The sequence below is a fragment of the Narcine bancroftii genome, chromosome 5 (assembly GCF_036971445.1).
Source record: "Narcine bancroftii isolate sNarBan1 chromosome 5, sNarBan1.hap1, whole genome shotgun sequence".
In the NCBI taxonomy this organism is placed as follows: Eukaryota; Metazoa; Chordata; class Chondrichthyes; order Torpediniformes; family Narcinidae; genus Narcine; species Narcine bancroftii.
In genome coordinates, this window is record NC_091473.1 from 122,828,809 (window position 1) to 122,856,141 (window position 27,333).

General features: G+C 40.4%; 1 protein-coding gene across 22 annotated transcripts in view; it reads right to left on the bottom strand.

The window, feature by feature from the left end:
• Nucleotides 1-27,333, bottom strand: part of st3gal3a (ST3 beta-galactoside alpha-2,3-sialyltransferase 3a) — an 847,148-nt gene that overhangs the window by 211,658 nt on the left and 608,157 nt on the right. For all 22 annotated transcript variants that reach the window (XM_069938965.1, XM_069938959.1, XM_069938973.1 and 19 more), the window contains 2 exons: nucleotides 14,275-14,338; nucleotides 4,740-4,835 (listed from right to left, as the gene is read on the bottom strand). In XM_069938965.1, the coding sequence (XP_069795066.1) occupies nucleotides 4,740-4,835; nucleotides 14,275-14,338 (160 nt within the window). The remainder of the gene's footprint in view (nucleotides 1-4,739; nucleotides 4,836-14,274; nucleotides 14,339-27,333) is intronic.

Here is a 27,333-nt window from a genome sequence, read left to right on the forward strand (position 1 = left end):
CACGTTTAAGGAAGCACTGACTAATAAAACTCTGCCTAGCTCTCTGGAATTGGCTACAATAATATTACTGCCAAATCCTGACAAGGACCATCAAAAATGTGCTTATCAGCCCCTTAGCCTTTTGATTTTAGATTACAAAATTTTATCAAAATTAATTGCATTAAGAACAGATGACATTATCCCTAAAATTATTAATGCTGACCAGACAAGCTTTGTCAAAATCTATATGGAATTGACAATGTACAGAGATTTTTTTCCACATAATGGAAGTGGCTGATAAGCAAAAATGATCCCATGCTGATACTGTTGATGGATGTGGAGAAGGCGTTATGACAGAATTGAATATACCTTAAATATTTGTGTAGAATGCGCTCCATGTTTAATGTGACATCCCCCCCCCCCCATTTTTGAGGGGAAAAAGGGGGGAAAATTTTACCCGTGTATATTAGACCCCCCCCACCCGCCTGAGTCGCGCTGCCGCCTCTCCAACCGCTCGCCCGCCCACCCGAGTCGCGCTACCGTCTCTCACGACCCCCCTCCCCTCACCCACCCGAGTCATGCTGGCGTCCCTCATGATCCCCCCTCCCCTCACCCGCCCAGGTCGCGCTACTGTCTCTCATGACCCACCCTCCCTTCACCCGCCTGAGTCACGCTGGCGTCTCTCATGATCCCCCCTCCCCCCACCCGCCCGATTCGCGATGTCGTCTCTCATGACCGCCCCCCTCCCCTTGGCCGCCAGAGTCGTGCTGCCACCTACTGCTTGCCTGCCCGAGTCGCGCTGCCGTCTACCACTCACCCACCTGAGTCGTGGCTCGCCCGCCTGGCCACCCAAGTCGCGCTGCCATTCACCCGCCTAAGTCATGCTGCCGTCTAAAATATCACTCTCGAGTATAATGCGACCCCCTATTTTTGAGGGGAAAGAGGGGGAAAAATTTTTGCATTATACTCGAATATTTACAGTAGTTTCCTTTTGCAAACTCTTAAAGCAATGAATTTTGGAGAGAGATTTACTCAATACATTGAAACATTTTTTTGCTGGCTGTAAAGCTCAAATTCTAACTTATGGAGTCAAGTCAGGTGCTTTCCTGCTGTCCAGAGGCATCCTCCAAGGTTGTCCAAGTGCAAGGCAAAGGAGTTAAGGGTTATGGGGATAAGGCTGGAAAGGGGTACTGATGGTAGTGATCAGCCATGATCTGTAAAATGGCGGTGCTGGCTCGACGGGCCGAAGGACCTACTCCAGCTCCTATTGTCTATTGTCCACCTGCTGTTCTTTAATAGCTATTGAATCATTGGCTTTTGCTATTCATTCTAATCCCACCATCACTGGCATTAAATTTGGCTCAAATGAACACAAACTAGCCCTTTATGCCAACGATCTTTTAGTTTTCCTGTCTAATCCAACAAAATCATTACCCTACCTTCTTAATAGAGTGAACCCAATTATAATGAATATACTCCCTAAATTTCTATATTTATTCCAATGTGTCCCAATTAAAATCCTCAAAAATCTATTTAATGAACTAAATAAATCTATGTTCAGTTTCTAAGGTCAAGCTCTCAACCTTTTCTGGCCCTTTATGCCAAGGAATTTCTAATTTAGGAACTTGTTCAATAGACAATGGGAGCTGGAGTAGGCCCTTCGGCCCGTCGAGCCAGCACCGCCATTTTACAGATCATGGCTGATCACTACCATCAGTACCCCTTTCCAGCCTTATCCCCTTAACCCTTAACTCCTTTGTCCACTAGAGTCTTATCTAACTCTCTTTTGAACATAATCAGCAAATCTACCTCTACCACCCTCTGTGGCAGAGCATTCCACAGATTCACACTTCTCTGGGTAAAAAAATATTTTCTCATCTAAGGAAGGATTAAATCTTTCAAATTTTAAATGTTACTACCTTGCAGCTCAATTCCATTCAATATGGTGTTGGTTGCACTCTGAGGACAATCAGGCTAGATGGCTTCCTATTGAACAAAAGTTCTTCCCTTCTTAACCTCTAAGAAAGCACTTTTAAATATCACTAAGAACCTATAATACTAAACTCTTTTGCAGTAAGGCAAGAAGTTCACAGTTATTAGTATAAATACCTTATTATTCCAGAAAACTCATCTGAGGAATAACCCCAATATCCTTCATCCAACTGCAGACGAAATACTAAAATAGTTGGGTTAATAGTAGCATACGAATGGTTGAAGATTTACATTGCCAAGATAAAATTGACTGGAAACCAAATAATAATTTATTTAAATATTATCAGATGACTGGATCTGTAAGTTATATAGACTTTCCACAAATTCCAACAGAATCCCTTTTTGAAAAGCAATTGCTTAGTGAAGCAAAGGGTCTGACATCGACTATTTATATTATTAACTTGTCAATCTATACCAAAGTGATATAAAAAATAAATGAGAATCAAATCTTGAATGCAATTATAATGGTGCTAATTGGTGTAATATCCTTGAAATATCTATTAATTTCAACTAAAATAGACAAATACAGTTTAATAACTTTAACAGGACCTATTTCACTCCACATGGACTGCATAAAATATATCATAACACCCCTCTCAATTGTTAGAGGTGTAAAACATGTGATGGAGATTTAATTCATGTGCTTTGGAATTGCTCTTATCTGGAAGACTTTTGGAAATTTATCGTTAGAATAACCTCAGATATTTATATTGCTTGTGGCCACAGCTGGGAAAAAGTGCATCCTACAAAACTAGAAATCTGAACTTCCTCCTTCACAGAGGCAATGGTTAAACATTCTATACTTCACCTGAAAAGATCTTTTATAGTGCGAGAAAGAAACCAGAAACATGTGAAAAAATATGGGGCTCTTTTTTGACCTTATTACACCTCCTCGGTTATTGAATTAGCACAGATAACTGCCCTCCCGCGCCCCTATTATCTGCTGTAGGACCTCATACCTTACCTGATCGAATTTTATTTTTGCTATTTTTTAAAATTGTGAACAAGAGAGAAATTATCATCACAGCAGGGTTGCGGGTAGGAGGGTGCATTTTCTTTTGTTCGCTTGTTTTTCTGTCTTTTTTATAAATGAGTATCTGTTTATGAAAAATTTGGCTGTTTTGCTTCAATAAAACATCTTTAAAAAATTGCTGGGGCAAATAACCTCCTTCTACAATGAGCTTATCAACAGTTTAAACAAACTCTTCTGCTGCCTTCACATCAGCACTTGCAGGTCTCACCACTCACTTCCATATTATGCAGCAAAAAAATGTTAATGAAAACACCTGAACCACCCAGAATGAACACTAAACTCGATATCATAGTCTGGTTCTGCTTTTTCTTTAAGCATCTGGAACAAGCTTTGTGCCTTAGCAGTGATTGTCAACGTGCTGAGAGGAAATCGCTGTTGTGTTTGGTCTTTAATCCACGTCATCAGCAATTTCTCCAGATATGACATAGGTTCCTCTCACGTTTTCATTAGGCCTTGTAGCTTTCACTGGAGCTGATCCTTTAACAGCTCGGAGAATTTTTTGTTTTTGAGGATTGTTGCGATTGTCGAGTGCGACATGCCGAAATTACAAACAATAGCATTCACTGTTTTTCCACCTTTGTGCTGTTTAATAACCTTTTGCTTCACTTCCAAATCGATATTTCTCCTTTGTCTCTTGCTGCTGTCATCATTAGCACTGGTTTTGCTTTGTTTGAAAGCCGTGAAAGATAGAAAGTACAGTACCTACATATATAAGCTTTGGATACAAAAGACATGAGATACACGTGTTGCGTGCAGGAAGTTGTTGAGTCCTTCCTGTTATGTCCATTTCTCAGGTCGTGATTTCTGAATTCTATTAAAAACCTTATGGGACCACGGACGACTGACGTATATGTGGTCGGACGTTGCCCGAATGGTCATTAAGCAGCGCATACCTGTATAAGGTGAACAACTATTTTAGACATTCTTTGCCAGATCTATCAGATTCAGGTAAAATACAATTAAGATAACACATATCATGTTCCTTTGTCATTCAGGATTGAAAATATTACCCTTATATTCCATACTAGTCAGAACTAAACCATGTCTTGTTGACATCTGAGCCTGATTGAATTGTCAGAAGGTGGTTCAGTCTTGCTTTTATTTTCTTATGCCTGCCTTAAGGACCCCATCATTTATGCATGTCTGAAATAAATTCTCCTCAAATCCCTGCTCCTTGTATTCGTGCCCTTCTCCCTCACCTCTAACAGGAGTTCATGAATTTCTTGGGTCACTGAGACTGAATCAGCCACAGTTGACTGTCTTACTTCTATGTCTTTCCTAAGGCACCAAGTCAACCTATCCCCTAAGACTGCCCATTGTTCTACCCATAAATTTCCCAACTTCAATCACATTGTCTCCAAGTTCAGCAGCCAGTGTCTTTCCCAGGGCAGGAGTAGCCAACACCAGAGGGCATCTGCATAAAGGGAGGAAAGTTTAGGGGTGACATCAGAAGTACTTTTTTTTTTTGCACAGGGAGTTGTGGGTGCCTGAAATGCTTTGCAGGGGTAGTGGTGGAGGTTGAAACATTAGGGGCATTTAAGAGATTAGTAGACAAGCACATGGATGAAAGAAAAATAGTGGGTTATGAGGTAGGAAGGGTTTAGTATTGTTTTGGGTGGGATTATATAGGTCAGAATAACATCAAGGACTGAAGGCCTGTACTGTGCTGTAATGTTCTAATTGTAAATACACATAAAATACACAAAAGGATCCAGCAGACTGAACAAAAACTCACCTTATGACAACATCGTATTCATCAATTCTTGGTCCAAGAGATTTATTGGCCATTATTCCTCCATTACCCATGATGATGCAGCGCTTGCAGCTTAAACTGAAAGAGACGTTTTATCATTAACACCTCTTAGAGGTCTCCAAGGTCATTTAAATTTCAACATCAAACTATAAATGAAAAAAAAACCTTTATTTTCACCAGACTACATCACTATTAAAAGAGATGATTGCAAATTCCGTCTTTTTGGCTGCCAGTTCCATGGACGACCCATGATGTGAAAGGTACACAGATCTTGTAATGGTAAAGACAGGAAGAACAATAGGTTCCATTTTTCACCCCAAAATCCTGCTGCCTTATTCTAATAAACAGAAATAAACTTCACACAGTTAAAGGGGTTGGTAGCTGCGGCATAATTAAGGCTGAATATTAAATATGGATGCTCATGGTTTAAAAATGAACTTGGAGGTTTAGTAGAATGATGGTTGAGATAGTGAACATCTCAATATACAAGTTCAAATCCCATCGAGCCTAATAGAGATTTAAATTCAAGCAATTTTATATGAATATACAAATTAACAAACAGGATTATGCTATTTAACAGAACAAACCTGCTCAGTCATTTATTAATCAACCTAATTGATAAGTTTAACCACCACTTAGTTCCACCCACAGTATCTTTTCACCCTCCTAGAAACTTTGCTTCCTCTGCCTGCTGAAGAAGACTCATGATCTACCAGAAAATAATATTGCAAAAATAATATCTTGCGTAAAATAGCTTACTAGAAAAAAATCTTCAGAGATGGTAATCTGCAATTTTTTTCCCCCCTGATCTGATTTATATGTGACACCAAGCCAACAATTGATTGGCTCAATCATTTTATGAAATAGTCCAACAAGGCACAAGGACTGGGAGGTGGGGAGAAGGCAGGGTCAGCAATTAAGCTCAGACAGATGATCCGTCCACACCCAATGAATATAGATGACAAAAATAAAACTCTACAACTTGCATGGATGAAATTGCACTTAATTTGAAAAAAAAAGCATTATGAAATCAATCTTAATATACAATGGTGATGTAGAGATAACTCAGCCTTGTTGAAATAGAGGCAGCTCTAAATATAATGAAGACATCCCAGCCAGGCAATGTCTATATGCAGAGAAACAAATACATTTAACATGGGAGTTGAAATTGGTCTGGAACATGCAGACAGCTAGCCAAGTTGTCTGGATAGAACTGCTGCCCAGCTGCACACTCATCTGCACGTTCCAGACATCTGCATCGGCGCACAGAAGGTAGAATCATGTTGGAATCAGAGACACACTCATTCAATCTGAAATCACGACGTGTTCTCTAGGTTGGTGAGCTGACAAGCTGTGCAAATTTCTTATGTGGCCCCTCAGCTTTATGCCAACTATCAAGAGCAACCCTATTGAATAACGTTGCTGCCCTTCACTTGAACGGCAACTACAGGACAAGGTTTTTTTTTTGTTTCTTTAAACAAATTTACCATTCTCGATTGTTTTATTTATTTTTGACTGCTTTTGAGCATGTCTGATCATTAGACATTTGGACACAGTGAAATAAAGCTGCCAGAATCAGAGAACTAGTATTTATTGTCATGAACAAGCCACAAAATTTGTTGTTTTGTGACAGGATCACAGTGCAAACATTCATACAAACCACTTGACTACAAATAAATGAAAATAGTGCATGAAAAGTCAAAGTACGACACAGTCTTTGGTTCATTAATCATTCAGGAATCTGAGGGCAACGAGGAAGAAGCTGATCTTGTGCTGCTGAGGGTTCATCTTTATTTAGGCTCCTGTACCTTTTTCCTGATGGTTGCAGAGTGATAAGGGCATGGCCTGGGTGGTGTGGGTCCCCACGGATAGAGGTGGTTCCTTAAGATACCACCTCTTGCAGGTGTCCTTGATGAAGTGATGTCTGGTGCCCATGATGTCGCAGGCCGAGTTTTTTCTTGTCCTGAGCATTGGCACCTCCGTAACAGACAGTGATGCAACCAGGCAGGATGCGCTCCACAGTATACCTGTAGAAGGTTCAAGAGTCTTCTGTAACATACCAAATCTCCTCAAATACCTAACAAAGTATTGCCATTAGAGAGCCTTCTTTGTGATTGCATCAATATGGAGACTCCAGGACAGATTCTCGGAGATGATGACACCCAGGAATTTGAAGTTCCTGACCCGTTCCACTACTGAGCCGTCAATGAGGACTGGATCATGTTCCCCTGACTTCCTCCTGAAGTCAACAATCATCTCCTTGGTTTTTCTAATGTTGTTGGCGTGTAACCACTCAATGAGCTGATCTATTTCCCTCCTGTACGCTTCCTCACTGCCGTTTGTGATTCTGCCGACAACTGTGGTGTCGTCGGCAAATTTGTAGATAGCACTGGAATATTGCCTGGCCATATATTCATGAATGTATAGTGAGTAGACCAGTGGGCTAAGCACGCATCCTTGATGTGCATCTATGTTGCTAGTCAGTAAGGAGGAGTCGTTTTTACCAATTTATACTGACTGTGGTTTTCCGATGAGGAAGTTAAGGATCCAATTGCAGAGGGGGTTGCAGAGGTCAAGGGTTTGGAGCTTCTTGACCAGCTCTGAGGGAATAATGGTGGTGAAGGCTGAGCTATAGTCCGTGAAGAGCAGCCATATGTATGAGTTGCTGTTTTTGACGTGATCCAGAGTTGAGTGGAGAGTCAGCGATATTGTGTCTGCTGGGGAACAATTGTGACGATAGACGAATTGCAGTGGATCTAGACCTTTGCTAAGGTACATGTTAATTCTGGCTATGACCAACTTCTCAAAGCATTTAATCACAGTAGAAGTTAGTGCTACAGCACTAACTCTACTCTTCTTGGGCACCGGGATGATTGATGCCCTTTTGAGGCAGGTGGGAACCTCTGACTGCAGCAATGAGAGGTTGAAAATGTCCGTGAGTACTCTGGATAGATGGTTGGCACAGATTTCCAGCGCCCTGCCAGGTACACTCTGAGGGCTGACGCCTTGCGAGGGTTCACTCTTTTGAATGATGTTCTGACGTCAGCCTCGGAGACAGATATCAGAGGGTCCTCAGTCTTTTCAGGGATTCTAGTTGGCACTGTTGGGTTCTCCTTCTCAAAGGGGACATAGAAGATGTTCAGTTCATCAGGTAATGAAGTATCACCTTCACTCTGTCAGCTGTAATGCCCTGCAACTTCTGCCATAGCTAGCGTGTAGCTGTCTCTGTCTCTAGCTTCCTCCAGAATGATCACTTTGCTTCAGAGATAGCCTTCCACAGGTCAACCTGGACTTCTTGTGGAGATCTGGATCCCTGGCCTTAAACGCCCTCAGTAGGTTGTGGATCCTCTGATTCATCCAATGTTTCTGGTTGGGTAACTCTCACTATGTGTGCATGGGGGCACACACTCGGCCACGCAGATCTTGATGAAGTTGGTGACACATGTTGCATATTCATTCAAGTCTAAGGATGAGTTCTTGAATTTGGTCCTGTTGACCAATTCAAAGCAGTTCTGCAGACACTCCTCTGCCTCTCTGGACCACACTTTTGCCATCTTCACTAGTGGAGCTGTGGTCCTCAGACTCTGTTTGTATGCCAGGAGTATAAGTACAGTCAGGTGATCAGACTTGCCGAAGTGCAGTTGAGGTATGGCTCGGAAGGTGTTCTTCATGGTGGTGTAACAGTGCTCAAGTGTGTTGACTCCAGAAGCCCATAAGAGCAAACCACAGATGTAGTTAAGGTCATAGAGAGGCATCCAGTCTGGAACAGGGCCTTCGGCCCAACTCATCCATGTTTGCCTTCTGGGCAAGTCCCATTTGCCTCTATTTGGTCTATAGGCCTCTAAACCCTTTCTAGCCATATACATATCCAAATTTCTTCTGAATGCCTTAATTATAATAGCTCCTGTAGTTTCCTCTGGTACACTTTGAGTGATAAAATTGCTCTTCAGGTCCCTCTTAAATCTCTTTTCAGTGACCTGCAACCTGTGCCACCTCACTGAACTGTGTGTGAGGCCACTGAGGCATGGTATGCTGGGAATGAGCCACCTGCAAGTCTTATGCAAGCAGTAACTGTGAGACAGGCCAAATGTGGCATGATTTGTCCCAAATATTAACTCAGAAAAAGTTGAAACTTTTTGCGAGTTAGTGTTCCTTCATTGGGCATAAGATATACAAACCAACACTTGAATATGACTCTCCATTTTATTAAAAGCACAGAAAAAATGAACATTATAGACGAATATTAGTTTGGAAAATAAGAAATAAAAATAAAATTTATTACACGCGAGCTAAATCAAAAACACCCAGGGAATAAAAAGAAAATAAACACAAACCAACATGGAATTATAAAAAGGAGGTGCGGTTTTACAGGCTTATTGAAACCTCTGAGGATGTCGATTAGTTTCTGGATCAAGGGAAGTGGTTAGATGTTAAACATCTTGACAGAAAGTATTTAACGTGGTTTTATTTTTACACAAAACTAATGGCAAAAAATAAAATCTCATGGGATCATGAAGGAAATTTGGAATTGGCCAGATAATAGGAAACAGAGAAGAGTTATCAATGGCAATAATTCTAATTGAGCAGCTGTGACCATAGCTCTCAAGGGATCCAACCTGGAATTCCTGCTGTACATAATATTTATTAAAGCTCTCAGTGAACGTATTGAGAATACAAAGTGAGAGAAGACATGATTTATATAAAATGTACATTTTCATTCTCAGAATAATTTTGTTTTTATGAATGTCAACTTATGTAAGATGGTTACATTTTTAATCAATCCACTTCTAATTTGTTAAGATACATTAGGACATTTCAAGAATGAGAACCGGAAAGTTAGAATGTGTGGGAGTTCTTGCCCAATGACACTGTTGAAGTGCTATTTAGAATTTTATTGAGGTGAAAGCTAATCAAAATCATCTGCAATTTATAAGAAGACAGGTTGCATCATAGAAGAACAGGTAGGTACAATCACAGTCATTTTCCTACATGCAAAGTGGGGGATTGATAATATTTATCCCTCATCTTGGAAATAAGATGAAGTTTGGACAATTTGGAAGTTTAAAGCCACCAAAACCCCAAGTCAAGTGTATTCCTCTGGATCCTTCCAATTCGATCAAAACAGTATTTCAAAAATTGCTTCCATCTCCAGGGAGACACCAATAAAATATCAAATTTATTATTAACTAGTGACAAAAAGAAGTTGTTAAAGATATTATTACATCACAGGAAAAGGCTTTTAAAATTGTGAAAGGAAAAAAAGGTAGGAAACCTAAGCACTAGGAAAATTTCAGAATTCAACAAAGGAGGGCCTAACATTGATAAGGAAAGGGAAAGAAAATACGAGAAAATGCAAGTCGGAAGCACAAAAACAAAATTTCATCAGCATGTAAAAAGGATAAATAAGCAGGAATCAGCTGAGACTGGAAGCATTTAATTAAGGAATGATGAATGGCAGAGAATTTTTTTTTTAAATTGCATCTACTCTCACCAAGACACAAAAAAAAACCATTCAGAATGGTGGAATGTAAAGGATATGGACTAAATGAGGAGTTCAAAGAAATTAGCATCACTGCAAAGTTAGTACCAAAAAAATTAATGTGACTGAAAGGCAATAAATCTTGAAGATCACTTAACCTGCAATCTAGGGTAATGTATGAGGTGGCAATTCCAAAATTCCATAGATTCTTGAACAGTTCCCACAGATTGGAAGATCATAATGGACCAGTTAGCCAGACATCAATATCAGGGAAAATGCTGTCATCTATTCTCAACAAACTGGTAAGAGAACATTTATAAGACAATAAAAGAATGGGCAGTATCAATGTGAATTTCTGAAAGGGAAATCACTATTGACAAATCTGTTGGCGATTTTTGAGGCTTTAACTAACATAAATTTCAGGTTGCAGCAGTTGATATGATGGATTTGGACTTTTTAAAGGTCTTCAATCGATACTGCAAAAGATACTAACAAAATTAGAATGCTTGGCATTCGCGATAATATATTGGTGTGAATTAAGGGTTAGTCAATTTACAAAAAAAAGAGCAAGAATTAATCAGTCATTTTCATTTTGGAAGCTGTGATTCGGAGTGTCTCAGGGATCAGTGCTGGGACCCCAGCTGTTTACAATATTTGTCAATGATGTGATTGAGGGGAACAAATGAAATATATTCATGTTTGCTGACAAAACAAAACTGGATGGCAGTGAGAGGATGCAGAGGGGTTATACTCAGGTTAAGTGAATGGACGAGGACATGACTTATGGAATATAATGTCAAGAAATGCAAGGTCTACAAGAAATGTCATGTCCAAATTTTCTACACTGGCAGAAAAAAAAAGAAAGAAAATATTTTTTAAACATTGAGATGGCGATATTCAGGCAGGCCTGGGTGTTTTTGTGCACAAATCACTAAAAGTTAACATGCAGGTTCAGCAAGCAACTGCTAAGGCAAACTGAATGATGGACTCAAAGGTACTGAATTATGCCAGGCTGAGACTACCCCTAGTATATTGTGAACTGACTGATCTCCCTACCTCAGAACCTCAATATATTCATTATTGGTTTGTCTTCCAAGGGAAGATTAAGCAAATTGGCCCTGCACTCTCAAGAGCTTGGAAGAACGAAAAGTCATCTCGATGAAAATCATAAAATTCTTCAGAATCTTAACAGCAAAGATACTAAGTGATGGTTCTTTCATCTGGAGTGCCAAGAACCAGAAATCAGTTGAATGTAAGAGGTTGACTGTTCAGGATAGATTGAGGAAAATTGTCTTCACCTAGAAGAAAGTGATTCCAAGGTGGCTTGAGCATCAATAATCCAGTATATTCAAGATGAAAAAAAATAGAACTTTAGATATTAAGGGAACCGAGGAATATGGAATTAGTGCAAGAAAATGGCATGGAGCTAGGAAAGTGACCATGATCTTATCGTACAGCGAAGTAGGTAATCAGGGTTCGAATTCCACTCTGACTGCTATTTCTTATGGTCAATGAAATTTACCTGGCAGGGAGCTGATACGCATCATCTGACATTCAAAAAATACAGGTCTTTATCCCTGATTCCAAAAACCAAACCTCTTTTTACTGCATGCAGTATATGTTGAAGTGCTCTAGAGAGAGCGAGGATAGAACGTGGCTTGGGCACCAAGCAGGAGACAGAGAGGAGAGAATGCAGCTCAGCCGGAAAGTGGGGAGGAGTGAGGAGGGAACTTGGCTTGAGCGGTGAGAGAGTGGCAGCGTGACTCGGATGGGTGAATGGAGAGAGAGAGAGAGAGAGAGAGAGAGAGAGAGAGAGAGAGAGAGAGCTGAAGTACAACTCGGGCAGGCAAGAAGGAGAGGGCGATGAGAGAATGCGGCTTGGGGGATGAGTGGAGAGAGCAGAAGCACAACTCAAGCGGGGAGAGAGCGAATCTGTACCACCACCATTTTCATCCCATAATCCAAATACCGAGAAGTGTCCGGTCCCAAGGATCTCGCATAAAGGGATAAGCACCTGTATTAAATATTTAGCAGAGACACAAGAACTGTAGATGCAAGAATCTAAAGATTAAAAAAAGCTTAAATTGCTGAAGGAACTTAGTAGGCCATGATACATCCTTGGAAGAAAGAGACAGAAGACATTTCTATTTGAGGCATCTCAACATCAGGACTAAATGTATGAAGAGGAATAGGGTAAGTCACCATCAACTCCTCTCCCCCCCTTTTAACACAGAAGCAGGGTCTCAACCCAAAATATTGATGTCTCTGTCCCTCCACGGATACTGCCTGATCGACTGAGGTCCACTAGCAGTTCTTTTTAATATTTTAGCTGCTGACCAAGGTTGTTTCACCAATATGTGGATCATAGCACATGTTTGAATGAGAACTAAATGAAGATTTAAGTAGTATTTAATGTTCAGCTTGGGAAAACCTGCAAATTAAATGAGCTGTCCCTAAATCATGGGCTGTCTGTAAGGAGTTTGTAGGTTCTCTCCGTGTCTGCGTGAGTTTCCTCTGGGTGCTCCAATTTCCTTCCACCATTCAAAATGAATGGAGGTTGTAGATTAATTGGGTGTAATTAGGTGGCACAAGCTCGTGGGCTGGAAGGGCCTGTAACTGGGCTGTAGGTCGAAAATAAATAAATAAATAAATAATTAGATCCACCACGCTCAGAGATATTTGATAATGTAGTATAAGTGACGACCAACATTACAAACAAATGAAATGTCAAAAAATGTTTTTTTTTGTGAAAAACATATTGAGTACTCGCAGGGACCTCCTCATTTACAAAATGATGTTCCATAAAACTTAACAACATGGTGGGTAATCAGTGAATAATGAGCAGAAGAGAGAAAGAAAAAATAGTTAAGTGGGAAAATTAAAATCTATCAAGAAATAACAACGAACAGGGCAAAATAGTCTGACTAAACCGGTGATCTCCAACCATGCAATGGAAACTGTGTCATAAGGAAGTCATGCAAGAAAAATTAGGCACATTCAAACATATAAAGCTGAGGTAAAGAGAGGTACTTTGATGGGATTTAAAAAAGCAAACAATGATACTGATGATAATTTAAAAGTTTATTCTCTGAACAAAGAGAACGCTTACAGCTTTGCAAAGATAGGGGCAGAGGATCAATTGCAGGTGAAAAAATAAATGACTGCTTCGGAAATGAATCATCATTTCAGGGGTATGTTCAGTAGCTTATTTTGTAAACATTCTCCAAGCTACAGCTGGAGGAACTCAGTCGGTCTTGCAGCATCCATAGGAGATAAAGAAATATTGCCAATTTTTTGGGCCTGAGCCCAAAATAAACAAAGAAGGGCTCAGTCCCAAAATGTCAGCAATATATCTTTATCGCCTATGGACGCTGCAAGCATTTTGGTGTGTTTTACTGCAGTCACAGCATCTGCAGACTTTCGTGTTTAACACAGGTTTAAATAAAGCAGTCATGAGCATCACCTCCTCTCTCTCCCCACCCCCCCCCCCCCAGTCATCTATTACCCCTTTATTTTACAGCTACTCCAAAATTTTAGGACTTGAACTTTACTCGACAGGAGAAGAAAATACATATAATCTATATAATGCATATAATCTCTGAATACCACTCTTAAACTTAGAATGAGCTGCTCAATTCTGATTTTGCAACAAGAAAATAGTGATTGTCATGTTAGAAAAAGCATGAAAATAATGGGGAATGCACTTTTGACATCTTGGGAATAGTTTCCAACATTTAATGACAAAACACATATTTAAAATGAAGTCTGGCTGACAATAGCTCATTCCACAGGGCAAGCATTAAACATATATGGATTTTCCACAGACTTGACAACTTGAGAAAAAATATTCCACGTACAGAGATAAAACTGACGGTATGCACAGTTAAAGTTCCAAGACAGTTAAAGGAGGTTTGAGCTGCTTGCAAGTTCAAAATAATAGAGAATCCAATCTAACCTTGTTATTAAAGCATTACTGTGCTTTAAATCACAATAACATTTTTCAATCCTATATCATTGTAAAAATCTCACTGTACCTACCTATCCAAATAGGATGTCAAGGTGTAGTCTTTTGTTATCCCCAAGATTTTCTGTATAACTGCTTCTGTAAAACACAAAAATAACAGGAAAAACATCTTCCACAAACATTTTACATACAAGATATGGATAACTGCCATTTACAAACTCTTTCTTTCTTCTTCTTGCTAAACACCTTTCCATTTTAACTTGAACAACAAAAACTGGTAAATAGGGATGTTGCATTTCTTCGAGAAAGCTCTGAGAACATCTTTCAATCTTATTCTTTGCCTGTCTAATATTCTTCACCCATGACAAAGCTCAAAGTAAGAGCAACTTGGCTTTCTCTGCAACATCTGAACAGTCCTTCTAAGGGAATCATCTACTGCATCTGGTGCTCCCGTTGCGGCCTTCTCTACATTGGAGAGATTTGAGGCAGGCTGGGAAGTTGCTTCGCTGAGCTTCTTCGCTCTATCTGCAACAGTGACAGGGTTCTTCAGTGACCGACCATTTCAATTCTGCGCCCCACTCCTGCACTGTCATGACTGTCCATGGCTTCATTTACTGTCAAACCAAGACCACCCGTAAATTTGAGGCACAATTTTCCTAATTTTCTATTGTGGCACTCTCCAGCCAGATGGCATTAACGTTGACTTCTCCACTTCCTGCTAGACCACTCCTGTTCTCCCTCACTTCCATATCCCTTTTGTCTTCTTTCCTCCAGGTCTCCACTCCCTTTCCTCTCCATTAAGAGATCCACCCCATCACCTGTTGCTTGCTGATGTGCCCTTCGACTCTTATCCACCTATTATCTCCTGCCCCTCCATTTTGTCCCAACTTTGATGAAGGGCTCAAACCCAAAATGTTGGTGATGTATCTTTATCTTTGCTACATAAAGTACACTGTTGGACCTGCTGAGTTTCTCCAGCATGTGTTTTTATTTCACAATAAGAGTACCTCTTTTGATAGTCTGATGTCCACCATGCATAACCAGGGCATCAAGACACTACACCACCAACAACAGTGTGTATAAAGTTAAACCTAGTTAAGGTGTTTCTAAAGGTATTATCTTTGACTGGGAACATGAACAGTATAGCGATCAAATTGAGGACATTCCCAGCAGTAAATTAAATACATGTTTTCTGTAGAAAGATGACTTTTTTTATTACTATAGGCAGGATAATTAACATACTGATGAAAACACAACATATGTATGTGGTGTTACAACCACAACAATGACCGTGCTCCCACCAGCCTACTGCAGGAGGCAACCACTGTACCTGGCTGGCTGTCAATCACCTCCTGGGTCAGTCAAACACGTGGGGCCAGCAGAGGACAGTCGGGCATAAGTGGAGCCATCAAGATATGACAACTGGTGTGTACAGAGTTTAAGTCGATTAAAGTATGTAGTTCAGTCATTTCTCGTGTTTTGTGTTTGCTTGATGCACCACAGCGCATCACCACTTAACGTTACCATTTGGAATGTGTGAACCCACAAGTTGATACATCCCAGTCACTCAGTAAATTTTTCAGCGCAATTCCATGGAAATCATTCAGCTCATGTGCTCCTCAGGCTTTATGCTTACATTTATGGAACTTACTGTGTTCCACAGTTTGCCTTATTTCTGCATTTGTTACATTACTGATCCTATGATGTTAGCCAAATGAAATATAATACTAGAGGAAGGCTCACACTACATTGCTTAGCGGGCTCAGTGTTTTTGAATCTATACATTTCAAGAAAAAGGATCACCCACAATGACATCTATTGCTTATTTCAGTCCATTTACACCTGAAACATTCGTCCATGCCACAATAAAAATGAGTATTTGTCCACCCTTCCATGTATTACTCCTTTCTGTGTATTGCAGTTGATTCTCTGCTCATATTGTTTTTCTTCACTTAGGTCTCAATGAGCTACTTTGGCTGAAGTTTCTTTCCTATTCCAAAACATGAAAAAGGTCATGCTTTAGCGTAGGGTTTAGAAAGAAAATGTGATTCAAAACGGGTTAACAGGGTACGTAGCTCATAGTTTTACCTCAGCAATAGATTTATGTGATTTATTGTGCTAAGATGCAAAGGAAGTTGAAGTAAAATGAGATTTACATCCCCTCGTGAGGCTCGCTCAAGTGTCAATTCACGCCCTGACTAATAATTTATGATTCACTTTAATTGTAGAAATGATGAGTGAAATTCTCCTGCTTATTCATATTGGAAGGCAACATTTTGATGCTCAATTAATACACTGAAGTTAGTTATTTTTAAGAAGGTAATTCAGCTGAATTGTGAAAGGGCAAGTGCATAACAAAGATCTTTGTCTCCTCTTTCTGATGAGGTTTTGACCCAAAATATTAATTATTTTCCACAGATGCTGCGTGTTTCCATCATTTTCTGCTTTTATTTCAAACCACAAATTACATAGCTGTTAATTGTTATACAATGACTTGTATGGTAACAAGAACACAATTAAAAATAAGATGGGATTTAAATTTAGGATTTCATAATGCTTCATTTTTTTCCTGGACTCTCCTCAGTAGTTCTTATCCAATTTTTTTCCTTCCTTCTTCTGACTTAATTGCTAAAAGAAATATGGCTTCATAATAGTAAATGCCCTTGAGTATCACATCGACATGTCTATTATTTAAATATGAGCATCAGTACACAGCTGAATTGTAGGAGGCATTACATGCAAAAGTGTAAGTTTTCATTCATATCTCTCCTGACAAAAGAAAAAACAAAGACCACGTATCAAACCCAAATAATGGGCTGTGCTAAATATTCAGATCTGTGATCATTTTCTCTTGCGTGTCTCAGCTGATTTACCCTCTTAAAATGAACAATGAACTTTAATATACCAATCGAGCAACATGATGTTACCTTCTGCCTCAGTCGGTGATTAAAAAAATGTAAAATGTTCACTCATCATTTCTACAATTAATGCGCATCATAAATTATTAGTCAGGCCTGATGTGACACTTGAGCGAGCCTCACGAGGACCAGAAATCTCATTTTACTTTAAGTTCCTTTGCACTTTAAAACAATAAATCAAATAAATGAATCTATTAGTCCCTTTCACATTGCCAGTTGAACATAGGTTGATCCTGGCAATCTACTTGGAATCTATTGGTTCACCTGCCAGTGTGAACATTTCGAACCAGCTGGGGGAGGGGGGGGGGGGTACAAGTCAACCTAGGAGGTTGTACCAGAGCCAAGCTGTGTCGACTCGGCTCAAATGAGAATGAGCCAACATCACTTGGGACATCACCACTGGAGGTTGCCCCCCCCCACTTAGATCTGCGATAGCACAATCCTGGGATTTTATGGTCTATTGAGAATGCCCCATCCAGTATTTCAACATGGATATTCACACGCCTATTTAGTGGGTTGGCAGTGTAAAAGGAGCGAAAGATGCAAAACCATGGACTTTGTAAACTGTTGCAAAATTTGGGATTCATTTTCTTTCTAAGCACGATCTTTCGGGAGTTTTCAGATAGGGAAGAGATTCAAGAGATAATACAGCTCATTGAAATTCAAATACTGAAATATGGGCAGCAGGCTCTTCAAAAGGAACACAGTATGTGGAAGGTTGAGCAAATATTGGAATCATTATTATCAAAATCAATCTTTGAGTATTTTCAATCCAAATGCTGACAATTGTCTCTAAAGTAAGAACATGGCTATACAGGTCAAGTACCCCTTATCCGAAACAGTCGGGAGCAAATGTTTCTCAGATTTTGGAACAATGAAATTAAGTAGCACAGTAGGATCAGCAGAATATCTGTATCAGCTGTTAAACAGCAACAACAAACATCGGCAGATCTTTCTGAGCACCAACATGACACCATAAGTGGAAAATTCACATGAAATAATGTTTAGCACTTTTTAAAAAAATCTTACAAAAGAGGACCACCTCCCTACCACCACCACTGGACCCCATCGCTGGTGCTAGTCCCGACACCTCCCCACTGCTTGTCCCCAACTACGGTCCCCACTCCTGCCCAGGAGCCCAAGGTCCCTGCTCCTGCCCAGGATCCAGAGGTGACTTCTTCGATGTGGACAGCACCACACCCAATGTTCAGAATGGAGTTGCTGTCGCCGACTCCGGCTGCAGCTGATGCTGAAGACTTTGACCCAGCTCCGTTTGGCATCATCCCGGCCAAATGCAAAGAATTTTTTATTACTGCTACTGTAATCAAGCTGGTGCCAACAGAGCATCAGATCCCCACATGGGAAAGTCAGGTGTTGAATTCTTTTCCCCACTTGTGACATCATGTCAGCGCTTAAAAAAAAAATCAGTTTTTTGTTTTCAATCTTCGGATAAGGGGGTACTCAACCTCTATATATTTCCTTTACATTCTCAGGATGTCTCAAAATATTTTATAAAAAATACTACAAGGCATCAAATAAGATGCAATCCTATGGACACTTGCAATCAAAGATAGGGTGGACAGCCAGCACCATTTTCCTGGGACGAGACCAGCAAACACCAGACGATGTCTATACAAGGTGAGGAGAGGAAATTTAGGGGTGTCATCAGAGGTAAATTGTTTTAAACAGAGTTGGAATGCATGGCCAGGGAGGTGGTAGAGGTTGGTATATGTAAAGACCAAGAGACACAATATTCATGTGTTCCCAGGCATTTGTAATGTTTTGAAACATATATGCAACCTCAAAATAAAACTTAAAACATTTAATTTTGCTTATACTGTGCGGAACGAGGTTTCATGGTTTAACAGGATAAGGTTTCGATGACAAAAGCCACGATGACACAGCCTTGTTTTTCCATTTCAGAGCTATTTGTGAAACAGTGTAATCTTATCCAAACCAATGTTTATCCAGAAGCAACATCAAGATAAAATGTCTTTGTGCTTCCTCTACCTTCTCTCCTTTTGCACATTTAAAAAAAAATAATTTTACCCACTCCTTATTGCTAAATAGGCCCGCATAAATATATGTAACTTTGCAAAATCCATTTCTTACCTGATAAACTAAAAGTCATAATAGAATATCATAATGTGATGATGTTTGCACAATTGAGCTGCATTTTTGACATACTTGCATCAAATGCATGCAGATTCCCCTCTTTTTCTGACCCTTGAAACAGTAGAGTATTAGATTCTGTCAACGGAACCTCTCAAGATTTGACTGTCTTCACTTCAACAAAAAGAAAAGACAAAAACAGCTGAAAGGCAGTCATCAAATGCTCAACCCTTTACATTCCACAATTATGGATGGAATTAGTTATGAAAAGATATTTAATATTTTTGTATTTGAACTGGAAAGAAAAGCACAGCATGCAGAAGAAAAAAGAAAAAGTGAAATCAATAGATATTGACATTCATAAAGCAACCGAATGACATTAGGAACATAGGAAGTAGGAACAGGAGTAGGCCAAAAATGGCCCATCGAGCCTGCTCCGCCATTCAATACGATCATGGCTGATCTAATTTATGACCTAACTCCACCTACCTATCTCTCCCCATATCCCCTAATTCCTCTATCATGTAAAAATTTATCTAACCGAATTTTAAATATGTTTAATGAAGCAGCCTCAACTGCTTCCCTGGATAGAGAATTTCAAACATTCACTACTCTCTGGGAAAAACTATTTTTCCTCATCTCTGTCCTAAATCTACTCCCCTGAATCTTAAGACTGTGTATTCTCGTTTTAGTTTCCCCAGCAAGCTCAAAAAACCTTCATACATCTATCCTATTCATACCCTTCGTAACCCTATGTTTCTATAAGATCTCCTCTCATTCTTCTGAACTCGAGCGAATACAATCCTAGACAATTTAATCTTTCATCATAAGTCAACCCCTTCATCCCAGGGATCAACCTAGTAAACCTCCTCTGGACCGTCTCCAAAGCCAGTATATCCTTCCTCAAATATGGAGACCAGAACTGGACACAGTACTCCAGGTGCGGTCTCTCCAGTACCTTGTACAGTTGCAACATTACCTCCCTACTCCTGAATTCAATTCCTCTAGCAATGAAGGCCAACATTCCATTTGCCTTCTTAATAACCTGCTGCACCTGCAACCTAACTTTTTGCGATTCATGCACAAGCACTCCCAAGTCCCTCTGCACAACATCATGCTGTAGTTTTTCACCCTTTAAATAATATTCAGCTCTTTTATTTTTCTTGCCAAAGTGGATAACCTCACACTTACTAACATTGTACTCCATCTGCCAGACCTTTGCCCACTCATCCAGCTTAACTATATCCCTCTGCAGGCTCTCCACATCCTCATTACAATTTGCTCTTCCACTCAATTTAGTGTCATCCGCAAACTTGGCTACACCTCATTTTGTCCCCTCCTCCAGGTCATCAATGTAAATGATGAACAGTTGTGGGCCTAACACCGACCCCTGCGGCACCCTACTTACCACTCTCTGCCAACCTGAAAAACTCCCATTTATCCCGACTCTCTGCCTCCTGTCAGACAACCAATTTTCAATCCAGGCCAAAATACTTCCCTGGACTCCACTTTCCTGTAACTTACTGAGAAGTCTCTTGTGCGGCACTTTATCAAACGCTTTCTGGAAATCCAAATACACAACATCACCCTGTTCCCCTCTATCCACCGCACCCATTATATCCTCAAAGAATCCTAACAAGTTTGTCAGACAAGATCTTCCCTTTCTAAAACCATGCTGTGTCTGCCTGATTGAACCCTTATGTTCCAAAAGTTTCTTCGGCTGAGACATTATGGGAGTAATTTTAACCATCAGAAAATTAAACTACAGGATTAAGTGGAAAACCTGTTCACACCTCTTGATATTTTTTCACTGAGATCAAAAAAGAAAAAAACGCTGAGGTATATACCAGTGCTGCACATGACCCTGCGGTTGTGTAAAGGATGTGCAGGGGTAAACTTTCTCCTAGCATAAAGAAATTGCCTCATGAAGCTGATCACGGAAGAGTGGCACCAACCCTCCAGCGCTGTGCTAATCACTGGGAAATGTTAGCAATAGGCTAAATAAACTGGGCAACCTCTCCTCTGGGATGGCACCAGAAAATTAACATAACATAACATAACAATTTACAGCACGGAAACAGGCCATTAGGCCCTTCTAGTCCGCACCGAACCAAACACCCCTCTCTAGTCCCACCTCCCTGCACAATGCCCATAACCCTCCATCTTCTTCTCATCCATATACCTGTCCAACCTTTTCTTAAATAATACAATTGACTCCGCCACCACTATTTCTCCCGGAAGCTCATTCCACACGTCTACCACTCTCTGAGTAAAGAAGTTCCCCCTCATGTTACCTCTAAACCTCTGCCCTTTAATTCTTAACTCATGTCCTCTTGTTTTAATCTTTCCTCCTCTTAACGGAAATAGTCTATCCACATCCACTCTGTCTATCCCTTTCATAAACTTAAATACTTCTATCAAATCCCCTCTCAACCTTCTACGCTCCAAAGAATAAAGACCTAATCTGTCCAATCTCTCCCTATACTCTAGATGCTTAAACCCAGGTAACATTCTGGTAAACCTTCTCTGCACTCTCTCCACTCTGTTTATATCCTTCCTATAATTAGGCGACCAGAACTGCACACAGAACTCCAAATTAGGCCGCACCAACGTCTTATACAGTCTCAACATCACCTCCCAACTCCTATATTCCATACAATGATTGATAAAGGCCAGCATACTAAAAGCCTTCTTCACCACCCTATTCACGTGAGTTTCTACCTTCAGGGAACGATGTACCGTTACTCCTAAATCTTTCTGCTCTTCTGTATTCATCAATGCTCTCCCATTTACCACGTATGTCCTGTTCTGATTCTTCTTACCAAAATGAAGCACCTCACACTTATCAGCATTAAATTCCATCTGCCATTTTTCAGCCCACTTTTCTAAGCAGCCCAAATCCCCCTGCAATCCCTGAAAACCTTCCTCATTATCCACTATTCCACCTATCTTAGTATCGTCTGCATATTTACTAATCCAATTTACCAACCCATCATCTAGATCATTAATGTATATAACGAACAACAATGGGCCCAATACAGATCCTTGAGGCACACCACTGGTCACCGGCCTCCAACCTGACAGGCAATTATCCACTACCACTCTCTGGCCTCTCCCTTTCAGCCAACGTTCAATCCATTTGACTATCTCAAAATTTATACCTAAAGACTGCACCTTCTTAACTAACCTTCCATGTGGTACCTTATCGAAGGCCTTACTGAAGTCCATGTAGACAACATCCACTGCGCTACCCTCATCCACATTCCTAGTCACCTCTTCAAAAAATTCAATCAGATTGGTCAAACATGACCTTCCTCCCACAAATCCATGTTGAGTGCTCCTGATCAGACCCTGTCTATCCAGATGTTTATAAGTACTATCTCTAAGAATTTTCTCCATTAATTTACCTACCACAGATGTCAAACTTACAGGCCGATAGTTGCCAGGCTTCCTCCTTGAACCCTTTTTAAATAAAGGAACCACATGCGCAATGCGCCAATCCTCCGGCACTATCCCCATATCCCAATGTCACAATAGGTTCCTCTGGTATGACCCTCAGGGAAGGAAACATCTCACTGTGGTGTAACCTGACCTACATTAGCCTCTAGTTCCACACAATATGTTGGAGTTTAAACATCCACAGGACAACCAGGGGAAAAAAGTAATGCCTTACTGAGCCTGCTCGCATCAATTGAACAACAAAAGCTTATGGAACAGCTCATGAGCTCAAATGTATTGCATGTTATTTGGTTCCACAAAATGTTCTGATTTTGACGAGGACAGAACCAGAATCATCATATTTACTGCAAATATTCCTCCATCTGATACCTAAGCAAAGCAAGTCTCCAGATATTAATATTTCTTGTAAGATGAACATCTTTAAATCAAAACTGACCTTGCCTATTAAAATATACTACTTTTGTCTTGTAATTAATCTACTATGTATTCAAGCTTGCAGAGTCAAGACTGATGGTTGTCCACAATTCTTCCCTTCACATTTGGGTAGTCAGTTTAACTATTCCTCCTTTCAACGTGAATGATCTGCAGCAACTCATCAAGCTTACTTCAACAGCACTTCTCTCTTCTGCACTAAGATGTCACGTCACACATAATGTTGTCTCTCTACAACTATTGGTCCAAAGACAGGCGTACAATTTTTAACTAATTATCACCATGGTTCATGAGGGAGCTGAGATGTTCGCTCACCATCGCCTTCTGTGATCAAATAGAAAGGAAATGTCCTGACAAAATGGACCAGCAAGGTGATCTGTGGCCTAGGAACCCACAAAGGTGGCAGGTGCTGGAGACTGCGGTCAAAGGACTCACACCAGGCTGCGGACTGCTGGATACTGGCTTGACTCTGGGTGAAGGAGTACCAGGTATCGAAACTGGGATGCAAGAGGGTGCTAACGGCACCGAAGGATTCCTAATCATGTCGGAGGTTCAGATCTGGTGCTTGATGGTTTGGACTGGTGTCTGTGTGGCTGCAGAGGCTGTGGGAGCACTGGAGGCGAATCCCTGGACACTCGGTGACTCTGGGGGGGGATTCTCTTTTGCTTCTCTTTCTCTGTCTGTGAGAGGCGCCCGGCAATTTCTCCTGATGACGAATCTGCCTCACGACAGACGAAAGGCAATTTAATGTAATTTTTATTACATGACAATAAAGGAATCTTGAATCACATGAGAAGAAATTTTTTTGACCATAACAGCCTAACAATGTAAAAAAGGATGCAACTTCTGGTTTCATATATTACAAGTTGACACCAGCATCCTCGTATGTCTCCATTATACTGACAGGCCAGCTGGCATTAATTTTCAAAATGAGAGATATTGCCATATTAACTATAAATATTCCAATGACACTAAAATCCAGTTAACTTAAAATTATCAAAAGCTACAGAATGCGGAAAAAGAAAAAAATTATGAGTGATGACTGTAATACAGAGATACGGTAGCAAATCCAAAAGTTGGCTTTTACAACTGTCTGAATTATTTATCACGTGAGAAAGAAATTCTTCATATTGAAGGAGATTTTGGTAATAAATTAAGAAAGTAATCCCACTTCTCCATTAAAACATGCTGAATTTATCATCCATCAAATAATAATTTGGTATTTGGGAACTAGAAATCATATTCTAGTTCTGTTAACAGCACAGTTAACATAGCATTTAGGGCAACTTGGGTTCGAATCCAGTGCTCTCTGTAAGGAGTTTGTAAATTCTCCTGATCCTGCATGGATTTCCTCTGGGTGCTCTGGTTTCCTCCCACCCTTCAAAACTTACAGGGATTGAAGGTTAATTAGGTGTAATTGGGCAGAACACCTCATGAGCCGGAAGGGCCTGCGACCGGGGCAGCATGTCTAAATTATAAAAAAATACTAAGATAGCAGTTTGTCATAATGATATATGTACTAAAAAAATCTACAGGGCTTTGGAATATAGATCCATTCAAAACAGGAGATGGTTATTAAACAATTGCTATAGCTGGAACGGTGAGAAAGAAAACTCTTAAGATTCTTCTACAAGTCGTTATCAGTTCAACTTTCTTCAAACGAAGAAGAATTATGCTGCAAGCACCAAACTGATCAAGACTATAAAAAGAGAAAGATTATGCAAAGCAATTAACCCCTCTATAAATTACTATTTCTTAACATGCTCCTCGTGCTGGGGAATGGGTAGTTAGCAAGGTGGTGTATGCCTTCCAAATGCTCATTTTGGAATTCTGTACATTCCTGATGCATGTCATCAAGGTTCTCAAAACTCTCAATATTCTTATTCACAACTTGAGCAATTCTGAGTAACAGATTCTCTGGAGTCAGTGTGAAAGTTTTTCAAGGTGATTTGGAATTTGTCTTCGAGTCATTCTTTTTTCCTCTGAGTAATCTCATCCCATAAGTGTCCCATGGGTATGATGTTATGAAAGCAAACAGCAGGGCCTTCCAATGCAATCAATTTTGTATGATTAGGGGCTCAGTATTGGGTTGTTCGTCTGAGAGAGGACGCTGACACTTAATCTTTTTGCAGAGTTGGCATGTTGGTACTTTTACAATGCTTTGAGGTGCCTTCCATAAGTAATCAACATTTCAGAAATACAAAGAAGTGCAATGATTACTGTAGCCCACTTGATCCAAGTTTTGTACCAGGTCTGAGGTGTATTAACATTAATTTATTAAGCAATTACTCAATATGGAACAGTAAGAAAGAAAGCTCGAACATTTTACAATAAATGCATGCATTTATTCTTTACTGGTGTTCTATACAAGTAAGTTTCAAGTCAACTGCCTTCACCAAGAGATAACTCCTGAAATTCAGGAAGTATTGCCATCAATTTGTTATTGTCTGAGACAGAGTGGTGTTACAGGGACAGATTGGTACATGACAGTTGACTAACAGGTATTGAGTGTAAGATTCATCCCCTTGAATGCTTAAGTGAAAATCTCAATGAATGATTGAAGGTCAGCTTTGAGTATATGCAAACCTGCATATTGCAGCTTGATATCTGATGTTTGAGTACCTCGAATCTGTACTGCATTTTCCATTAACTGGACACCTTCCCATTGATTCCAAAGATTAGTTCCACTCCCACAAGATGATTTTTGGAAGTGAGAGCCAATATTACAAACAAAAAGATTGAGAAAGCTCTGAGGGAATAACAACAGGGCCTTGTTTGATTCTAATCTTCATTGAGAATGGTTCTGTTACAGCCCAGTTAGTTAATATCATGGTGTGAATGCTCTCATAGAAATGTAGGATCAAGATGAATTTCTGTATTTGGAAATACAGATACTTCCGACCTGTGACCTATAAGACTTGCGTTCATCTGCACATACAACCAAATAAAGAAAAAATATAAAATTTACATGGATTATATTGTATTTGACAAACTATAATAGGGATACAGGGCATGTAAGAGCTAACATGTGCATACTTACCTGGTTAGTTGGTGTCCCGGGGTCCAGAGGCTGGGTGCACCATCTTGATTCCTGTGAGCATGCAGAATCAAGATGGCCGTGCCCAGCCTACTGATCGTGGAACGCTAACTAACAAGGTAGGCATGGACCAAAATGTGGAAATATTCACCAAGGTTAATCAACAAATTCAGGAAGCTTTAAGTTGTTTTCCTGAAATCTATGATAAAAAAAGGATTTGATTAAGTTTCTATTAAGACTTCGGTACTGGAGGACATGTGATGATGAGTCTAAGAGCTCCCAGACCTAGACCAGAAAACAACAAGACAAAAAAGAGAAAAGATCCTGTCTGAATACAAGAAGAGGGAGCTTCAATCAACAAAAAAAAAGAAAAATACAGAGAGGAAATGGGCGGCCCAACAAGGATCTGAGGCATGTGGAGGTATCTCGTGTCAGGAGTAATGGCAGTGCCAAACCAAGAGCCATCAAGGAGGACGCAACCCCCCTCCCCAACCTCAGCACCAATGGGAGTTGCACAAACAAGCTGTGCCCGGAACAGAGGAATGGTCCCAAGTGGCAGAGAAGGCAGTAATAGCCTTGGAGCAGGTGAACAGGAGTGAGGGAGGACAGCTGCCTCTCCCTTGCAGCTCGCGAGTTCATGCGCCAAGCAGCGGTCTCCCTGATGGCCAGGGCCTGCTAGCGCTGCGTCGAGTCAGGGAGCAGCAGGCTCGAGAGGAGCCAGAGTGAGCTCGGGACTAACGAATTCTGACGAGGATGCGGAGGAGGTCAGCCGGGACAGCAATCACAAGGGCCATCTATTCAGAGACAAGGGTCAGCGGGGTGAACGCGATGGTGGTAATGGCAGTGGTCGAGTGTCTGAGATTGGGGGCAGAGGAGGATAGAATTGCAAAAAGGGAGCAAAAAATTAAAAGTCTCCTCAAAGAAAGAGATGAGGTATGGGGGAAGTTGGACTTCCTGGAGAACTTCACAAAACACTGTAAAAGAAGACTCTGGGCCAGGAATCTTCCTAACTAAATTGAACAGTGAAGTACAAGGAGAGGAGGCTCTGGAAACCCCCATAAATATAGAAAGAGCCTTTAGAGCCCCAATCCCTAAGCCAGGACTGGGACAAAGACCCCAGTTGATCCTTATAAAGTTAAAATATTTTCAAGATCGTGAAAAAATATTAGGGGTGG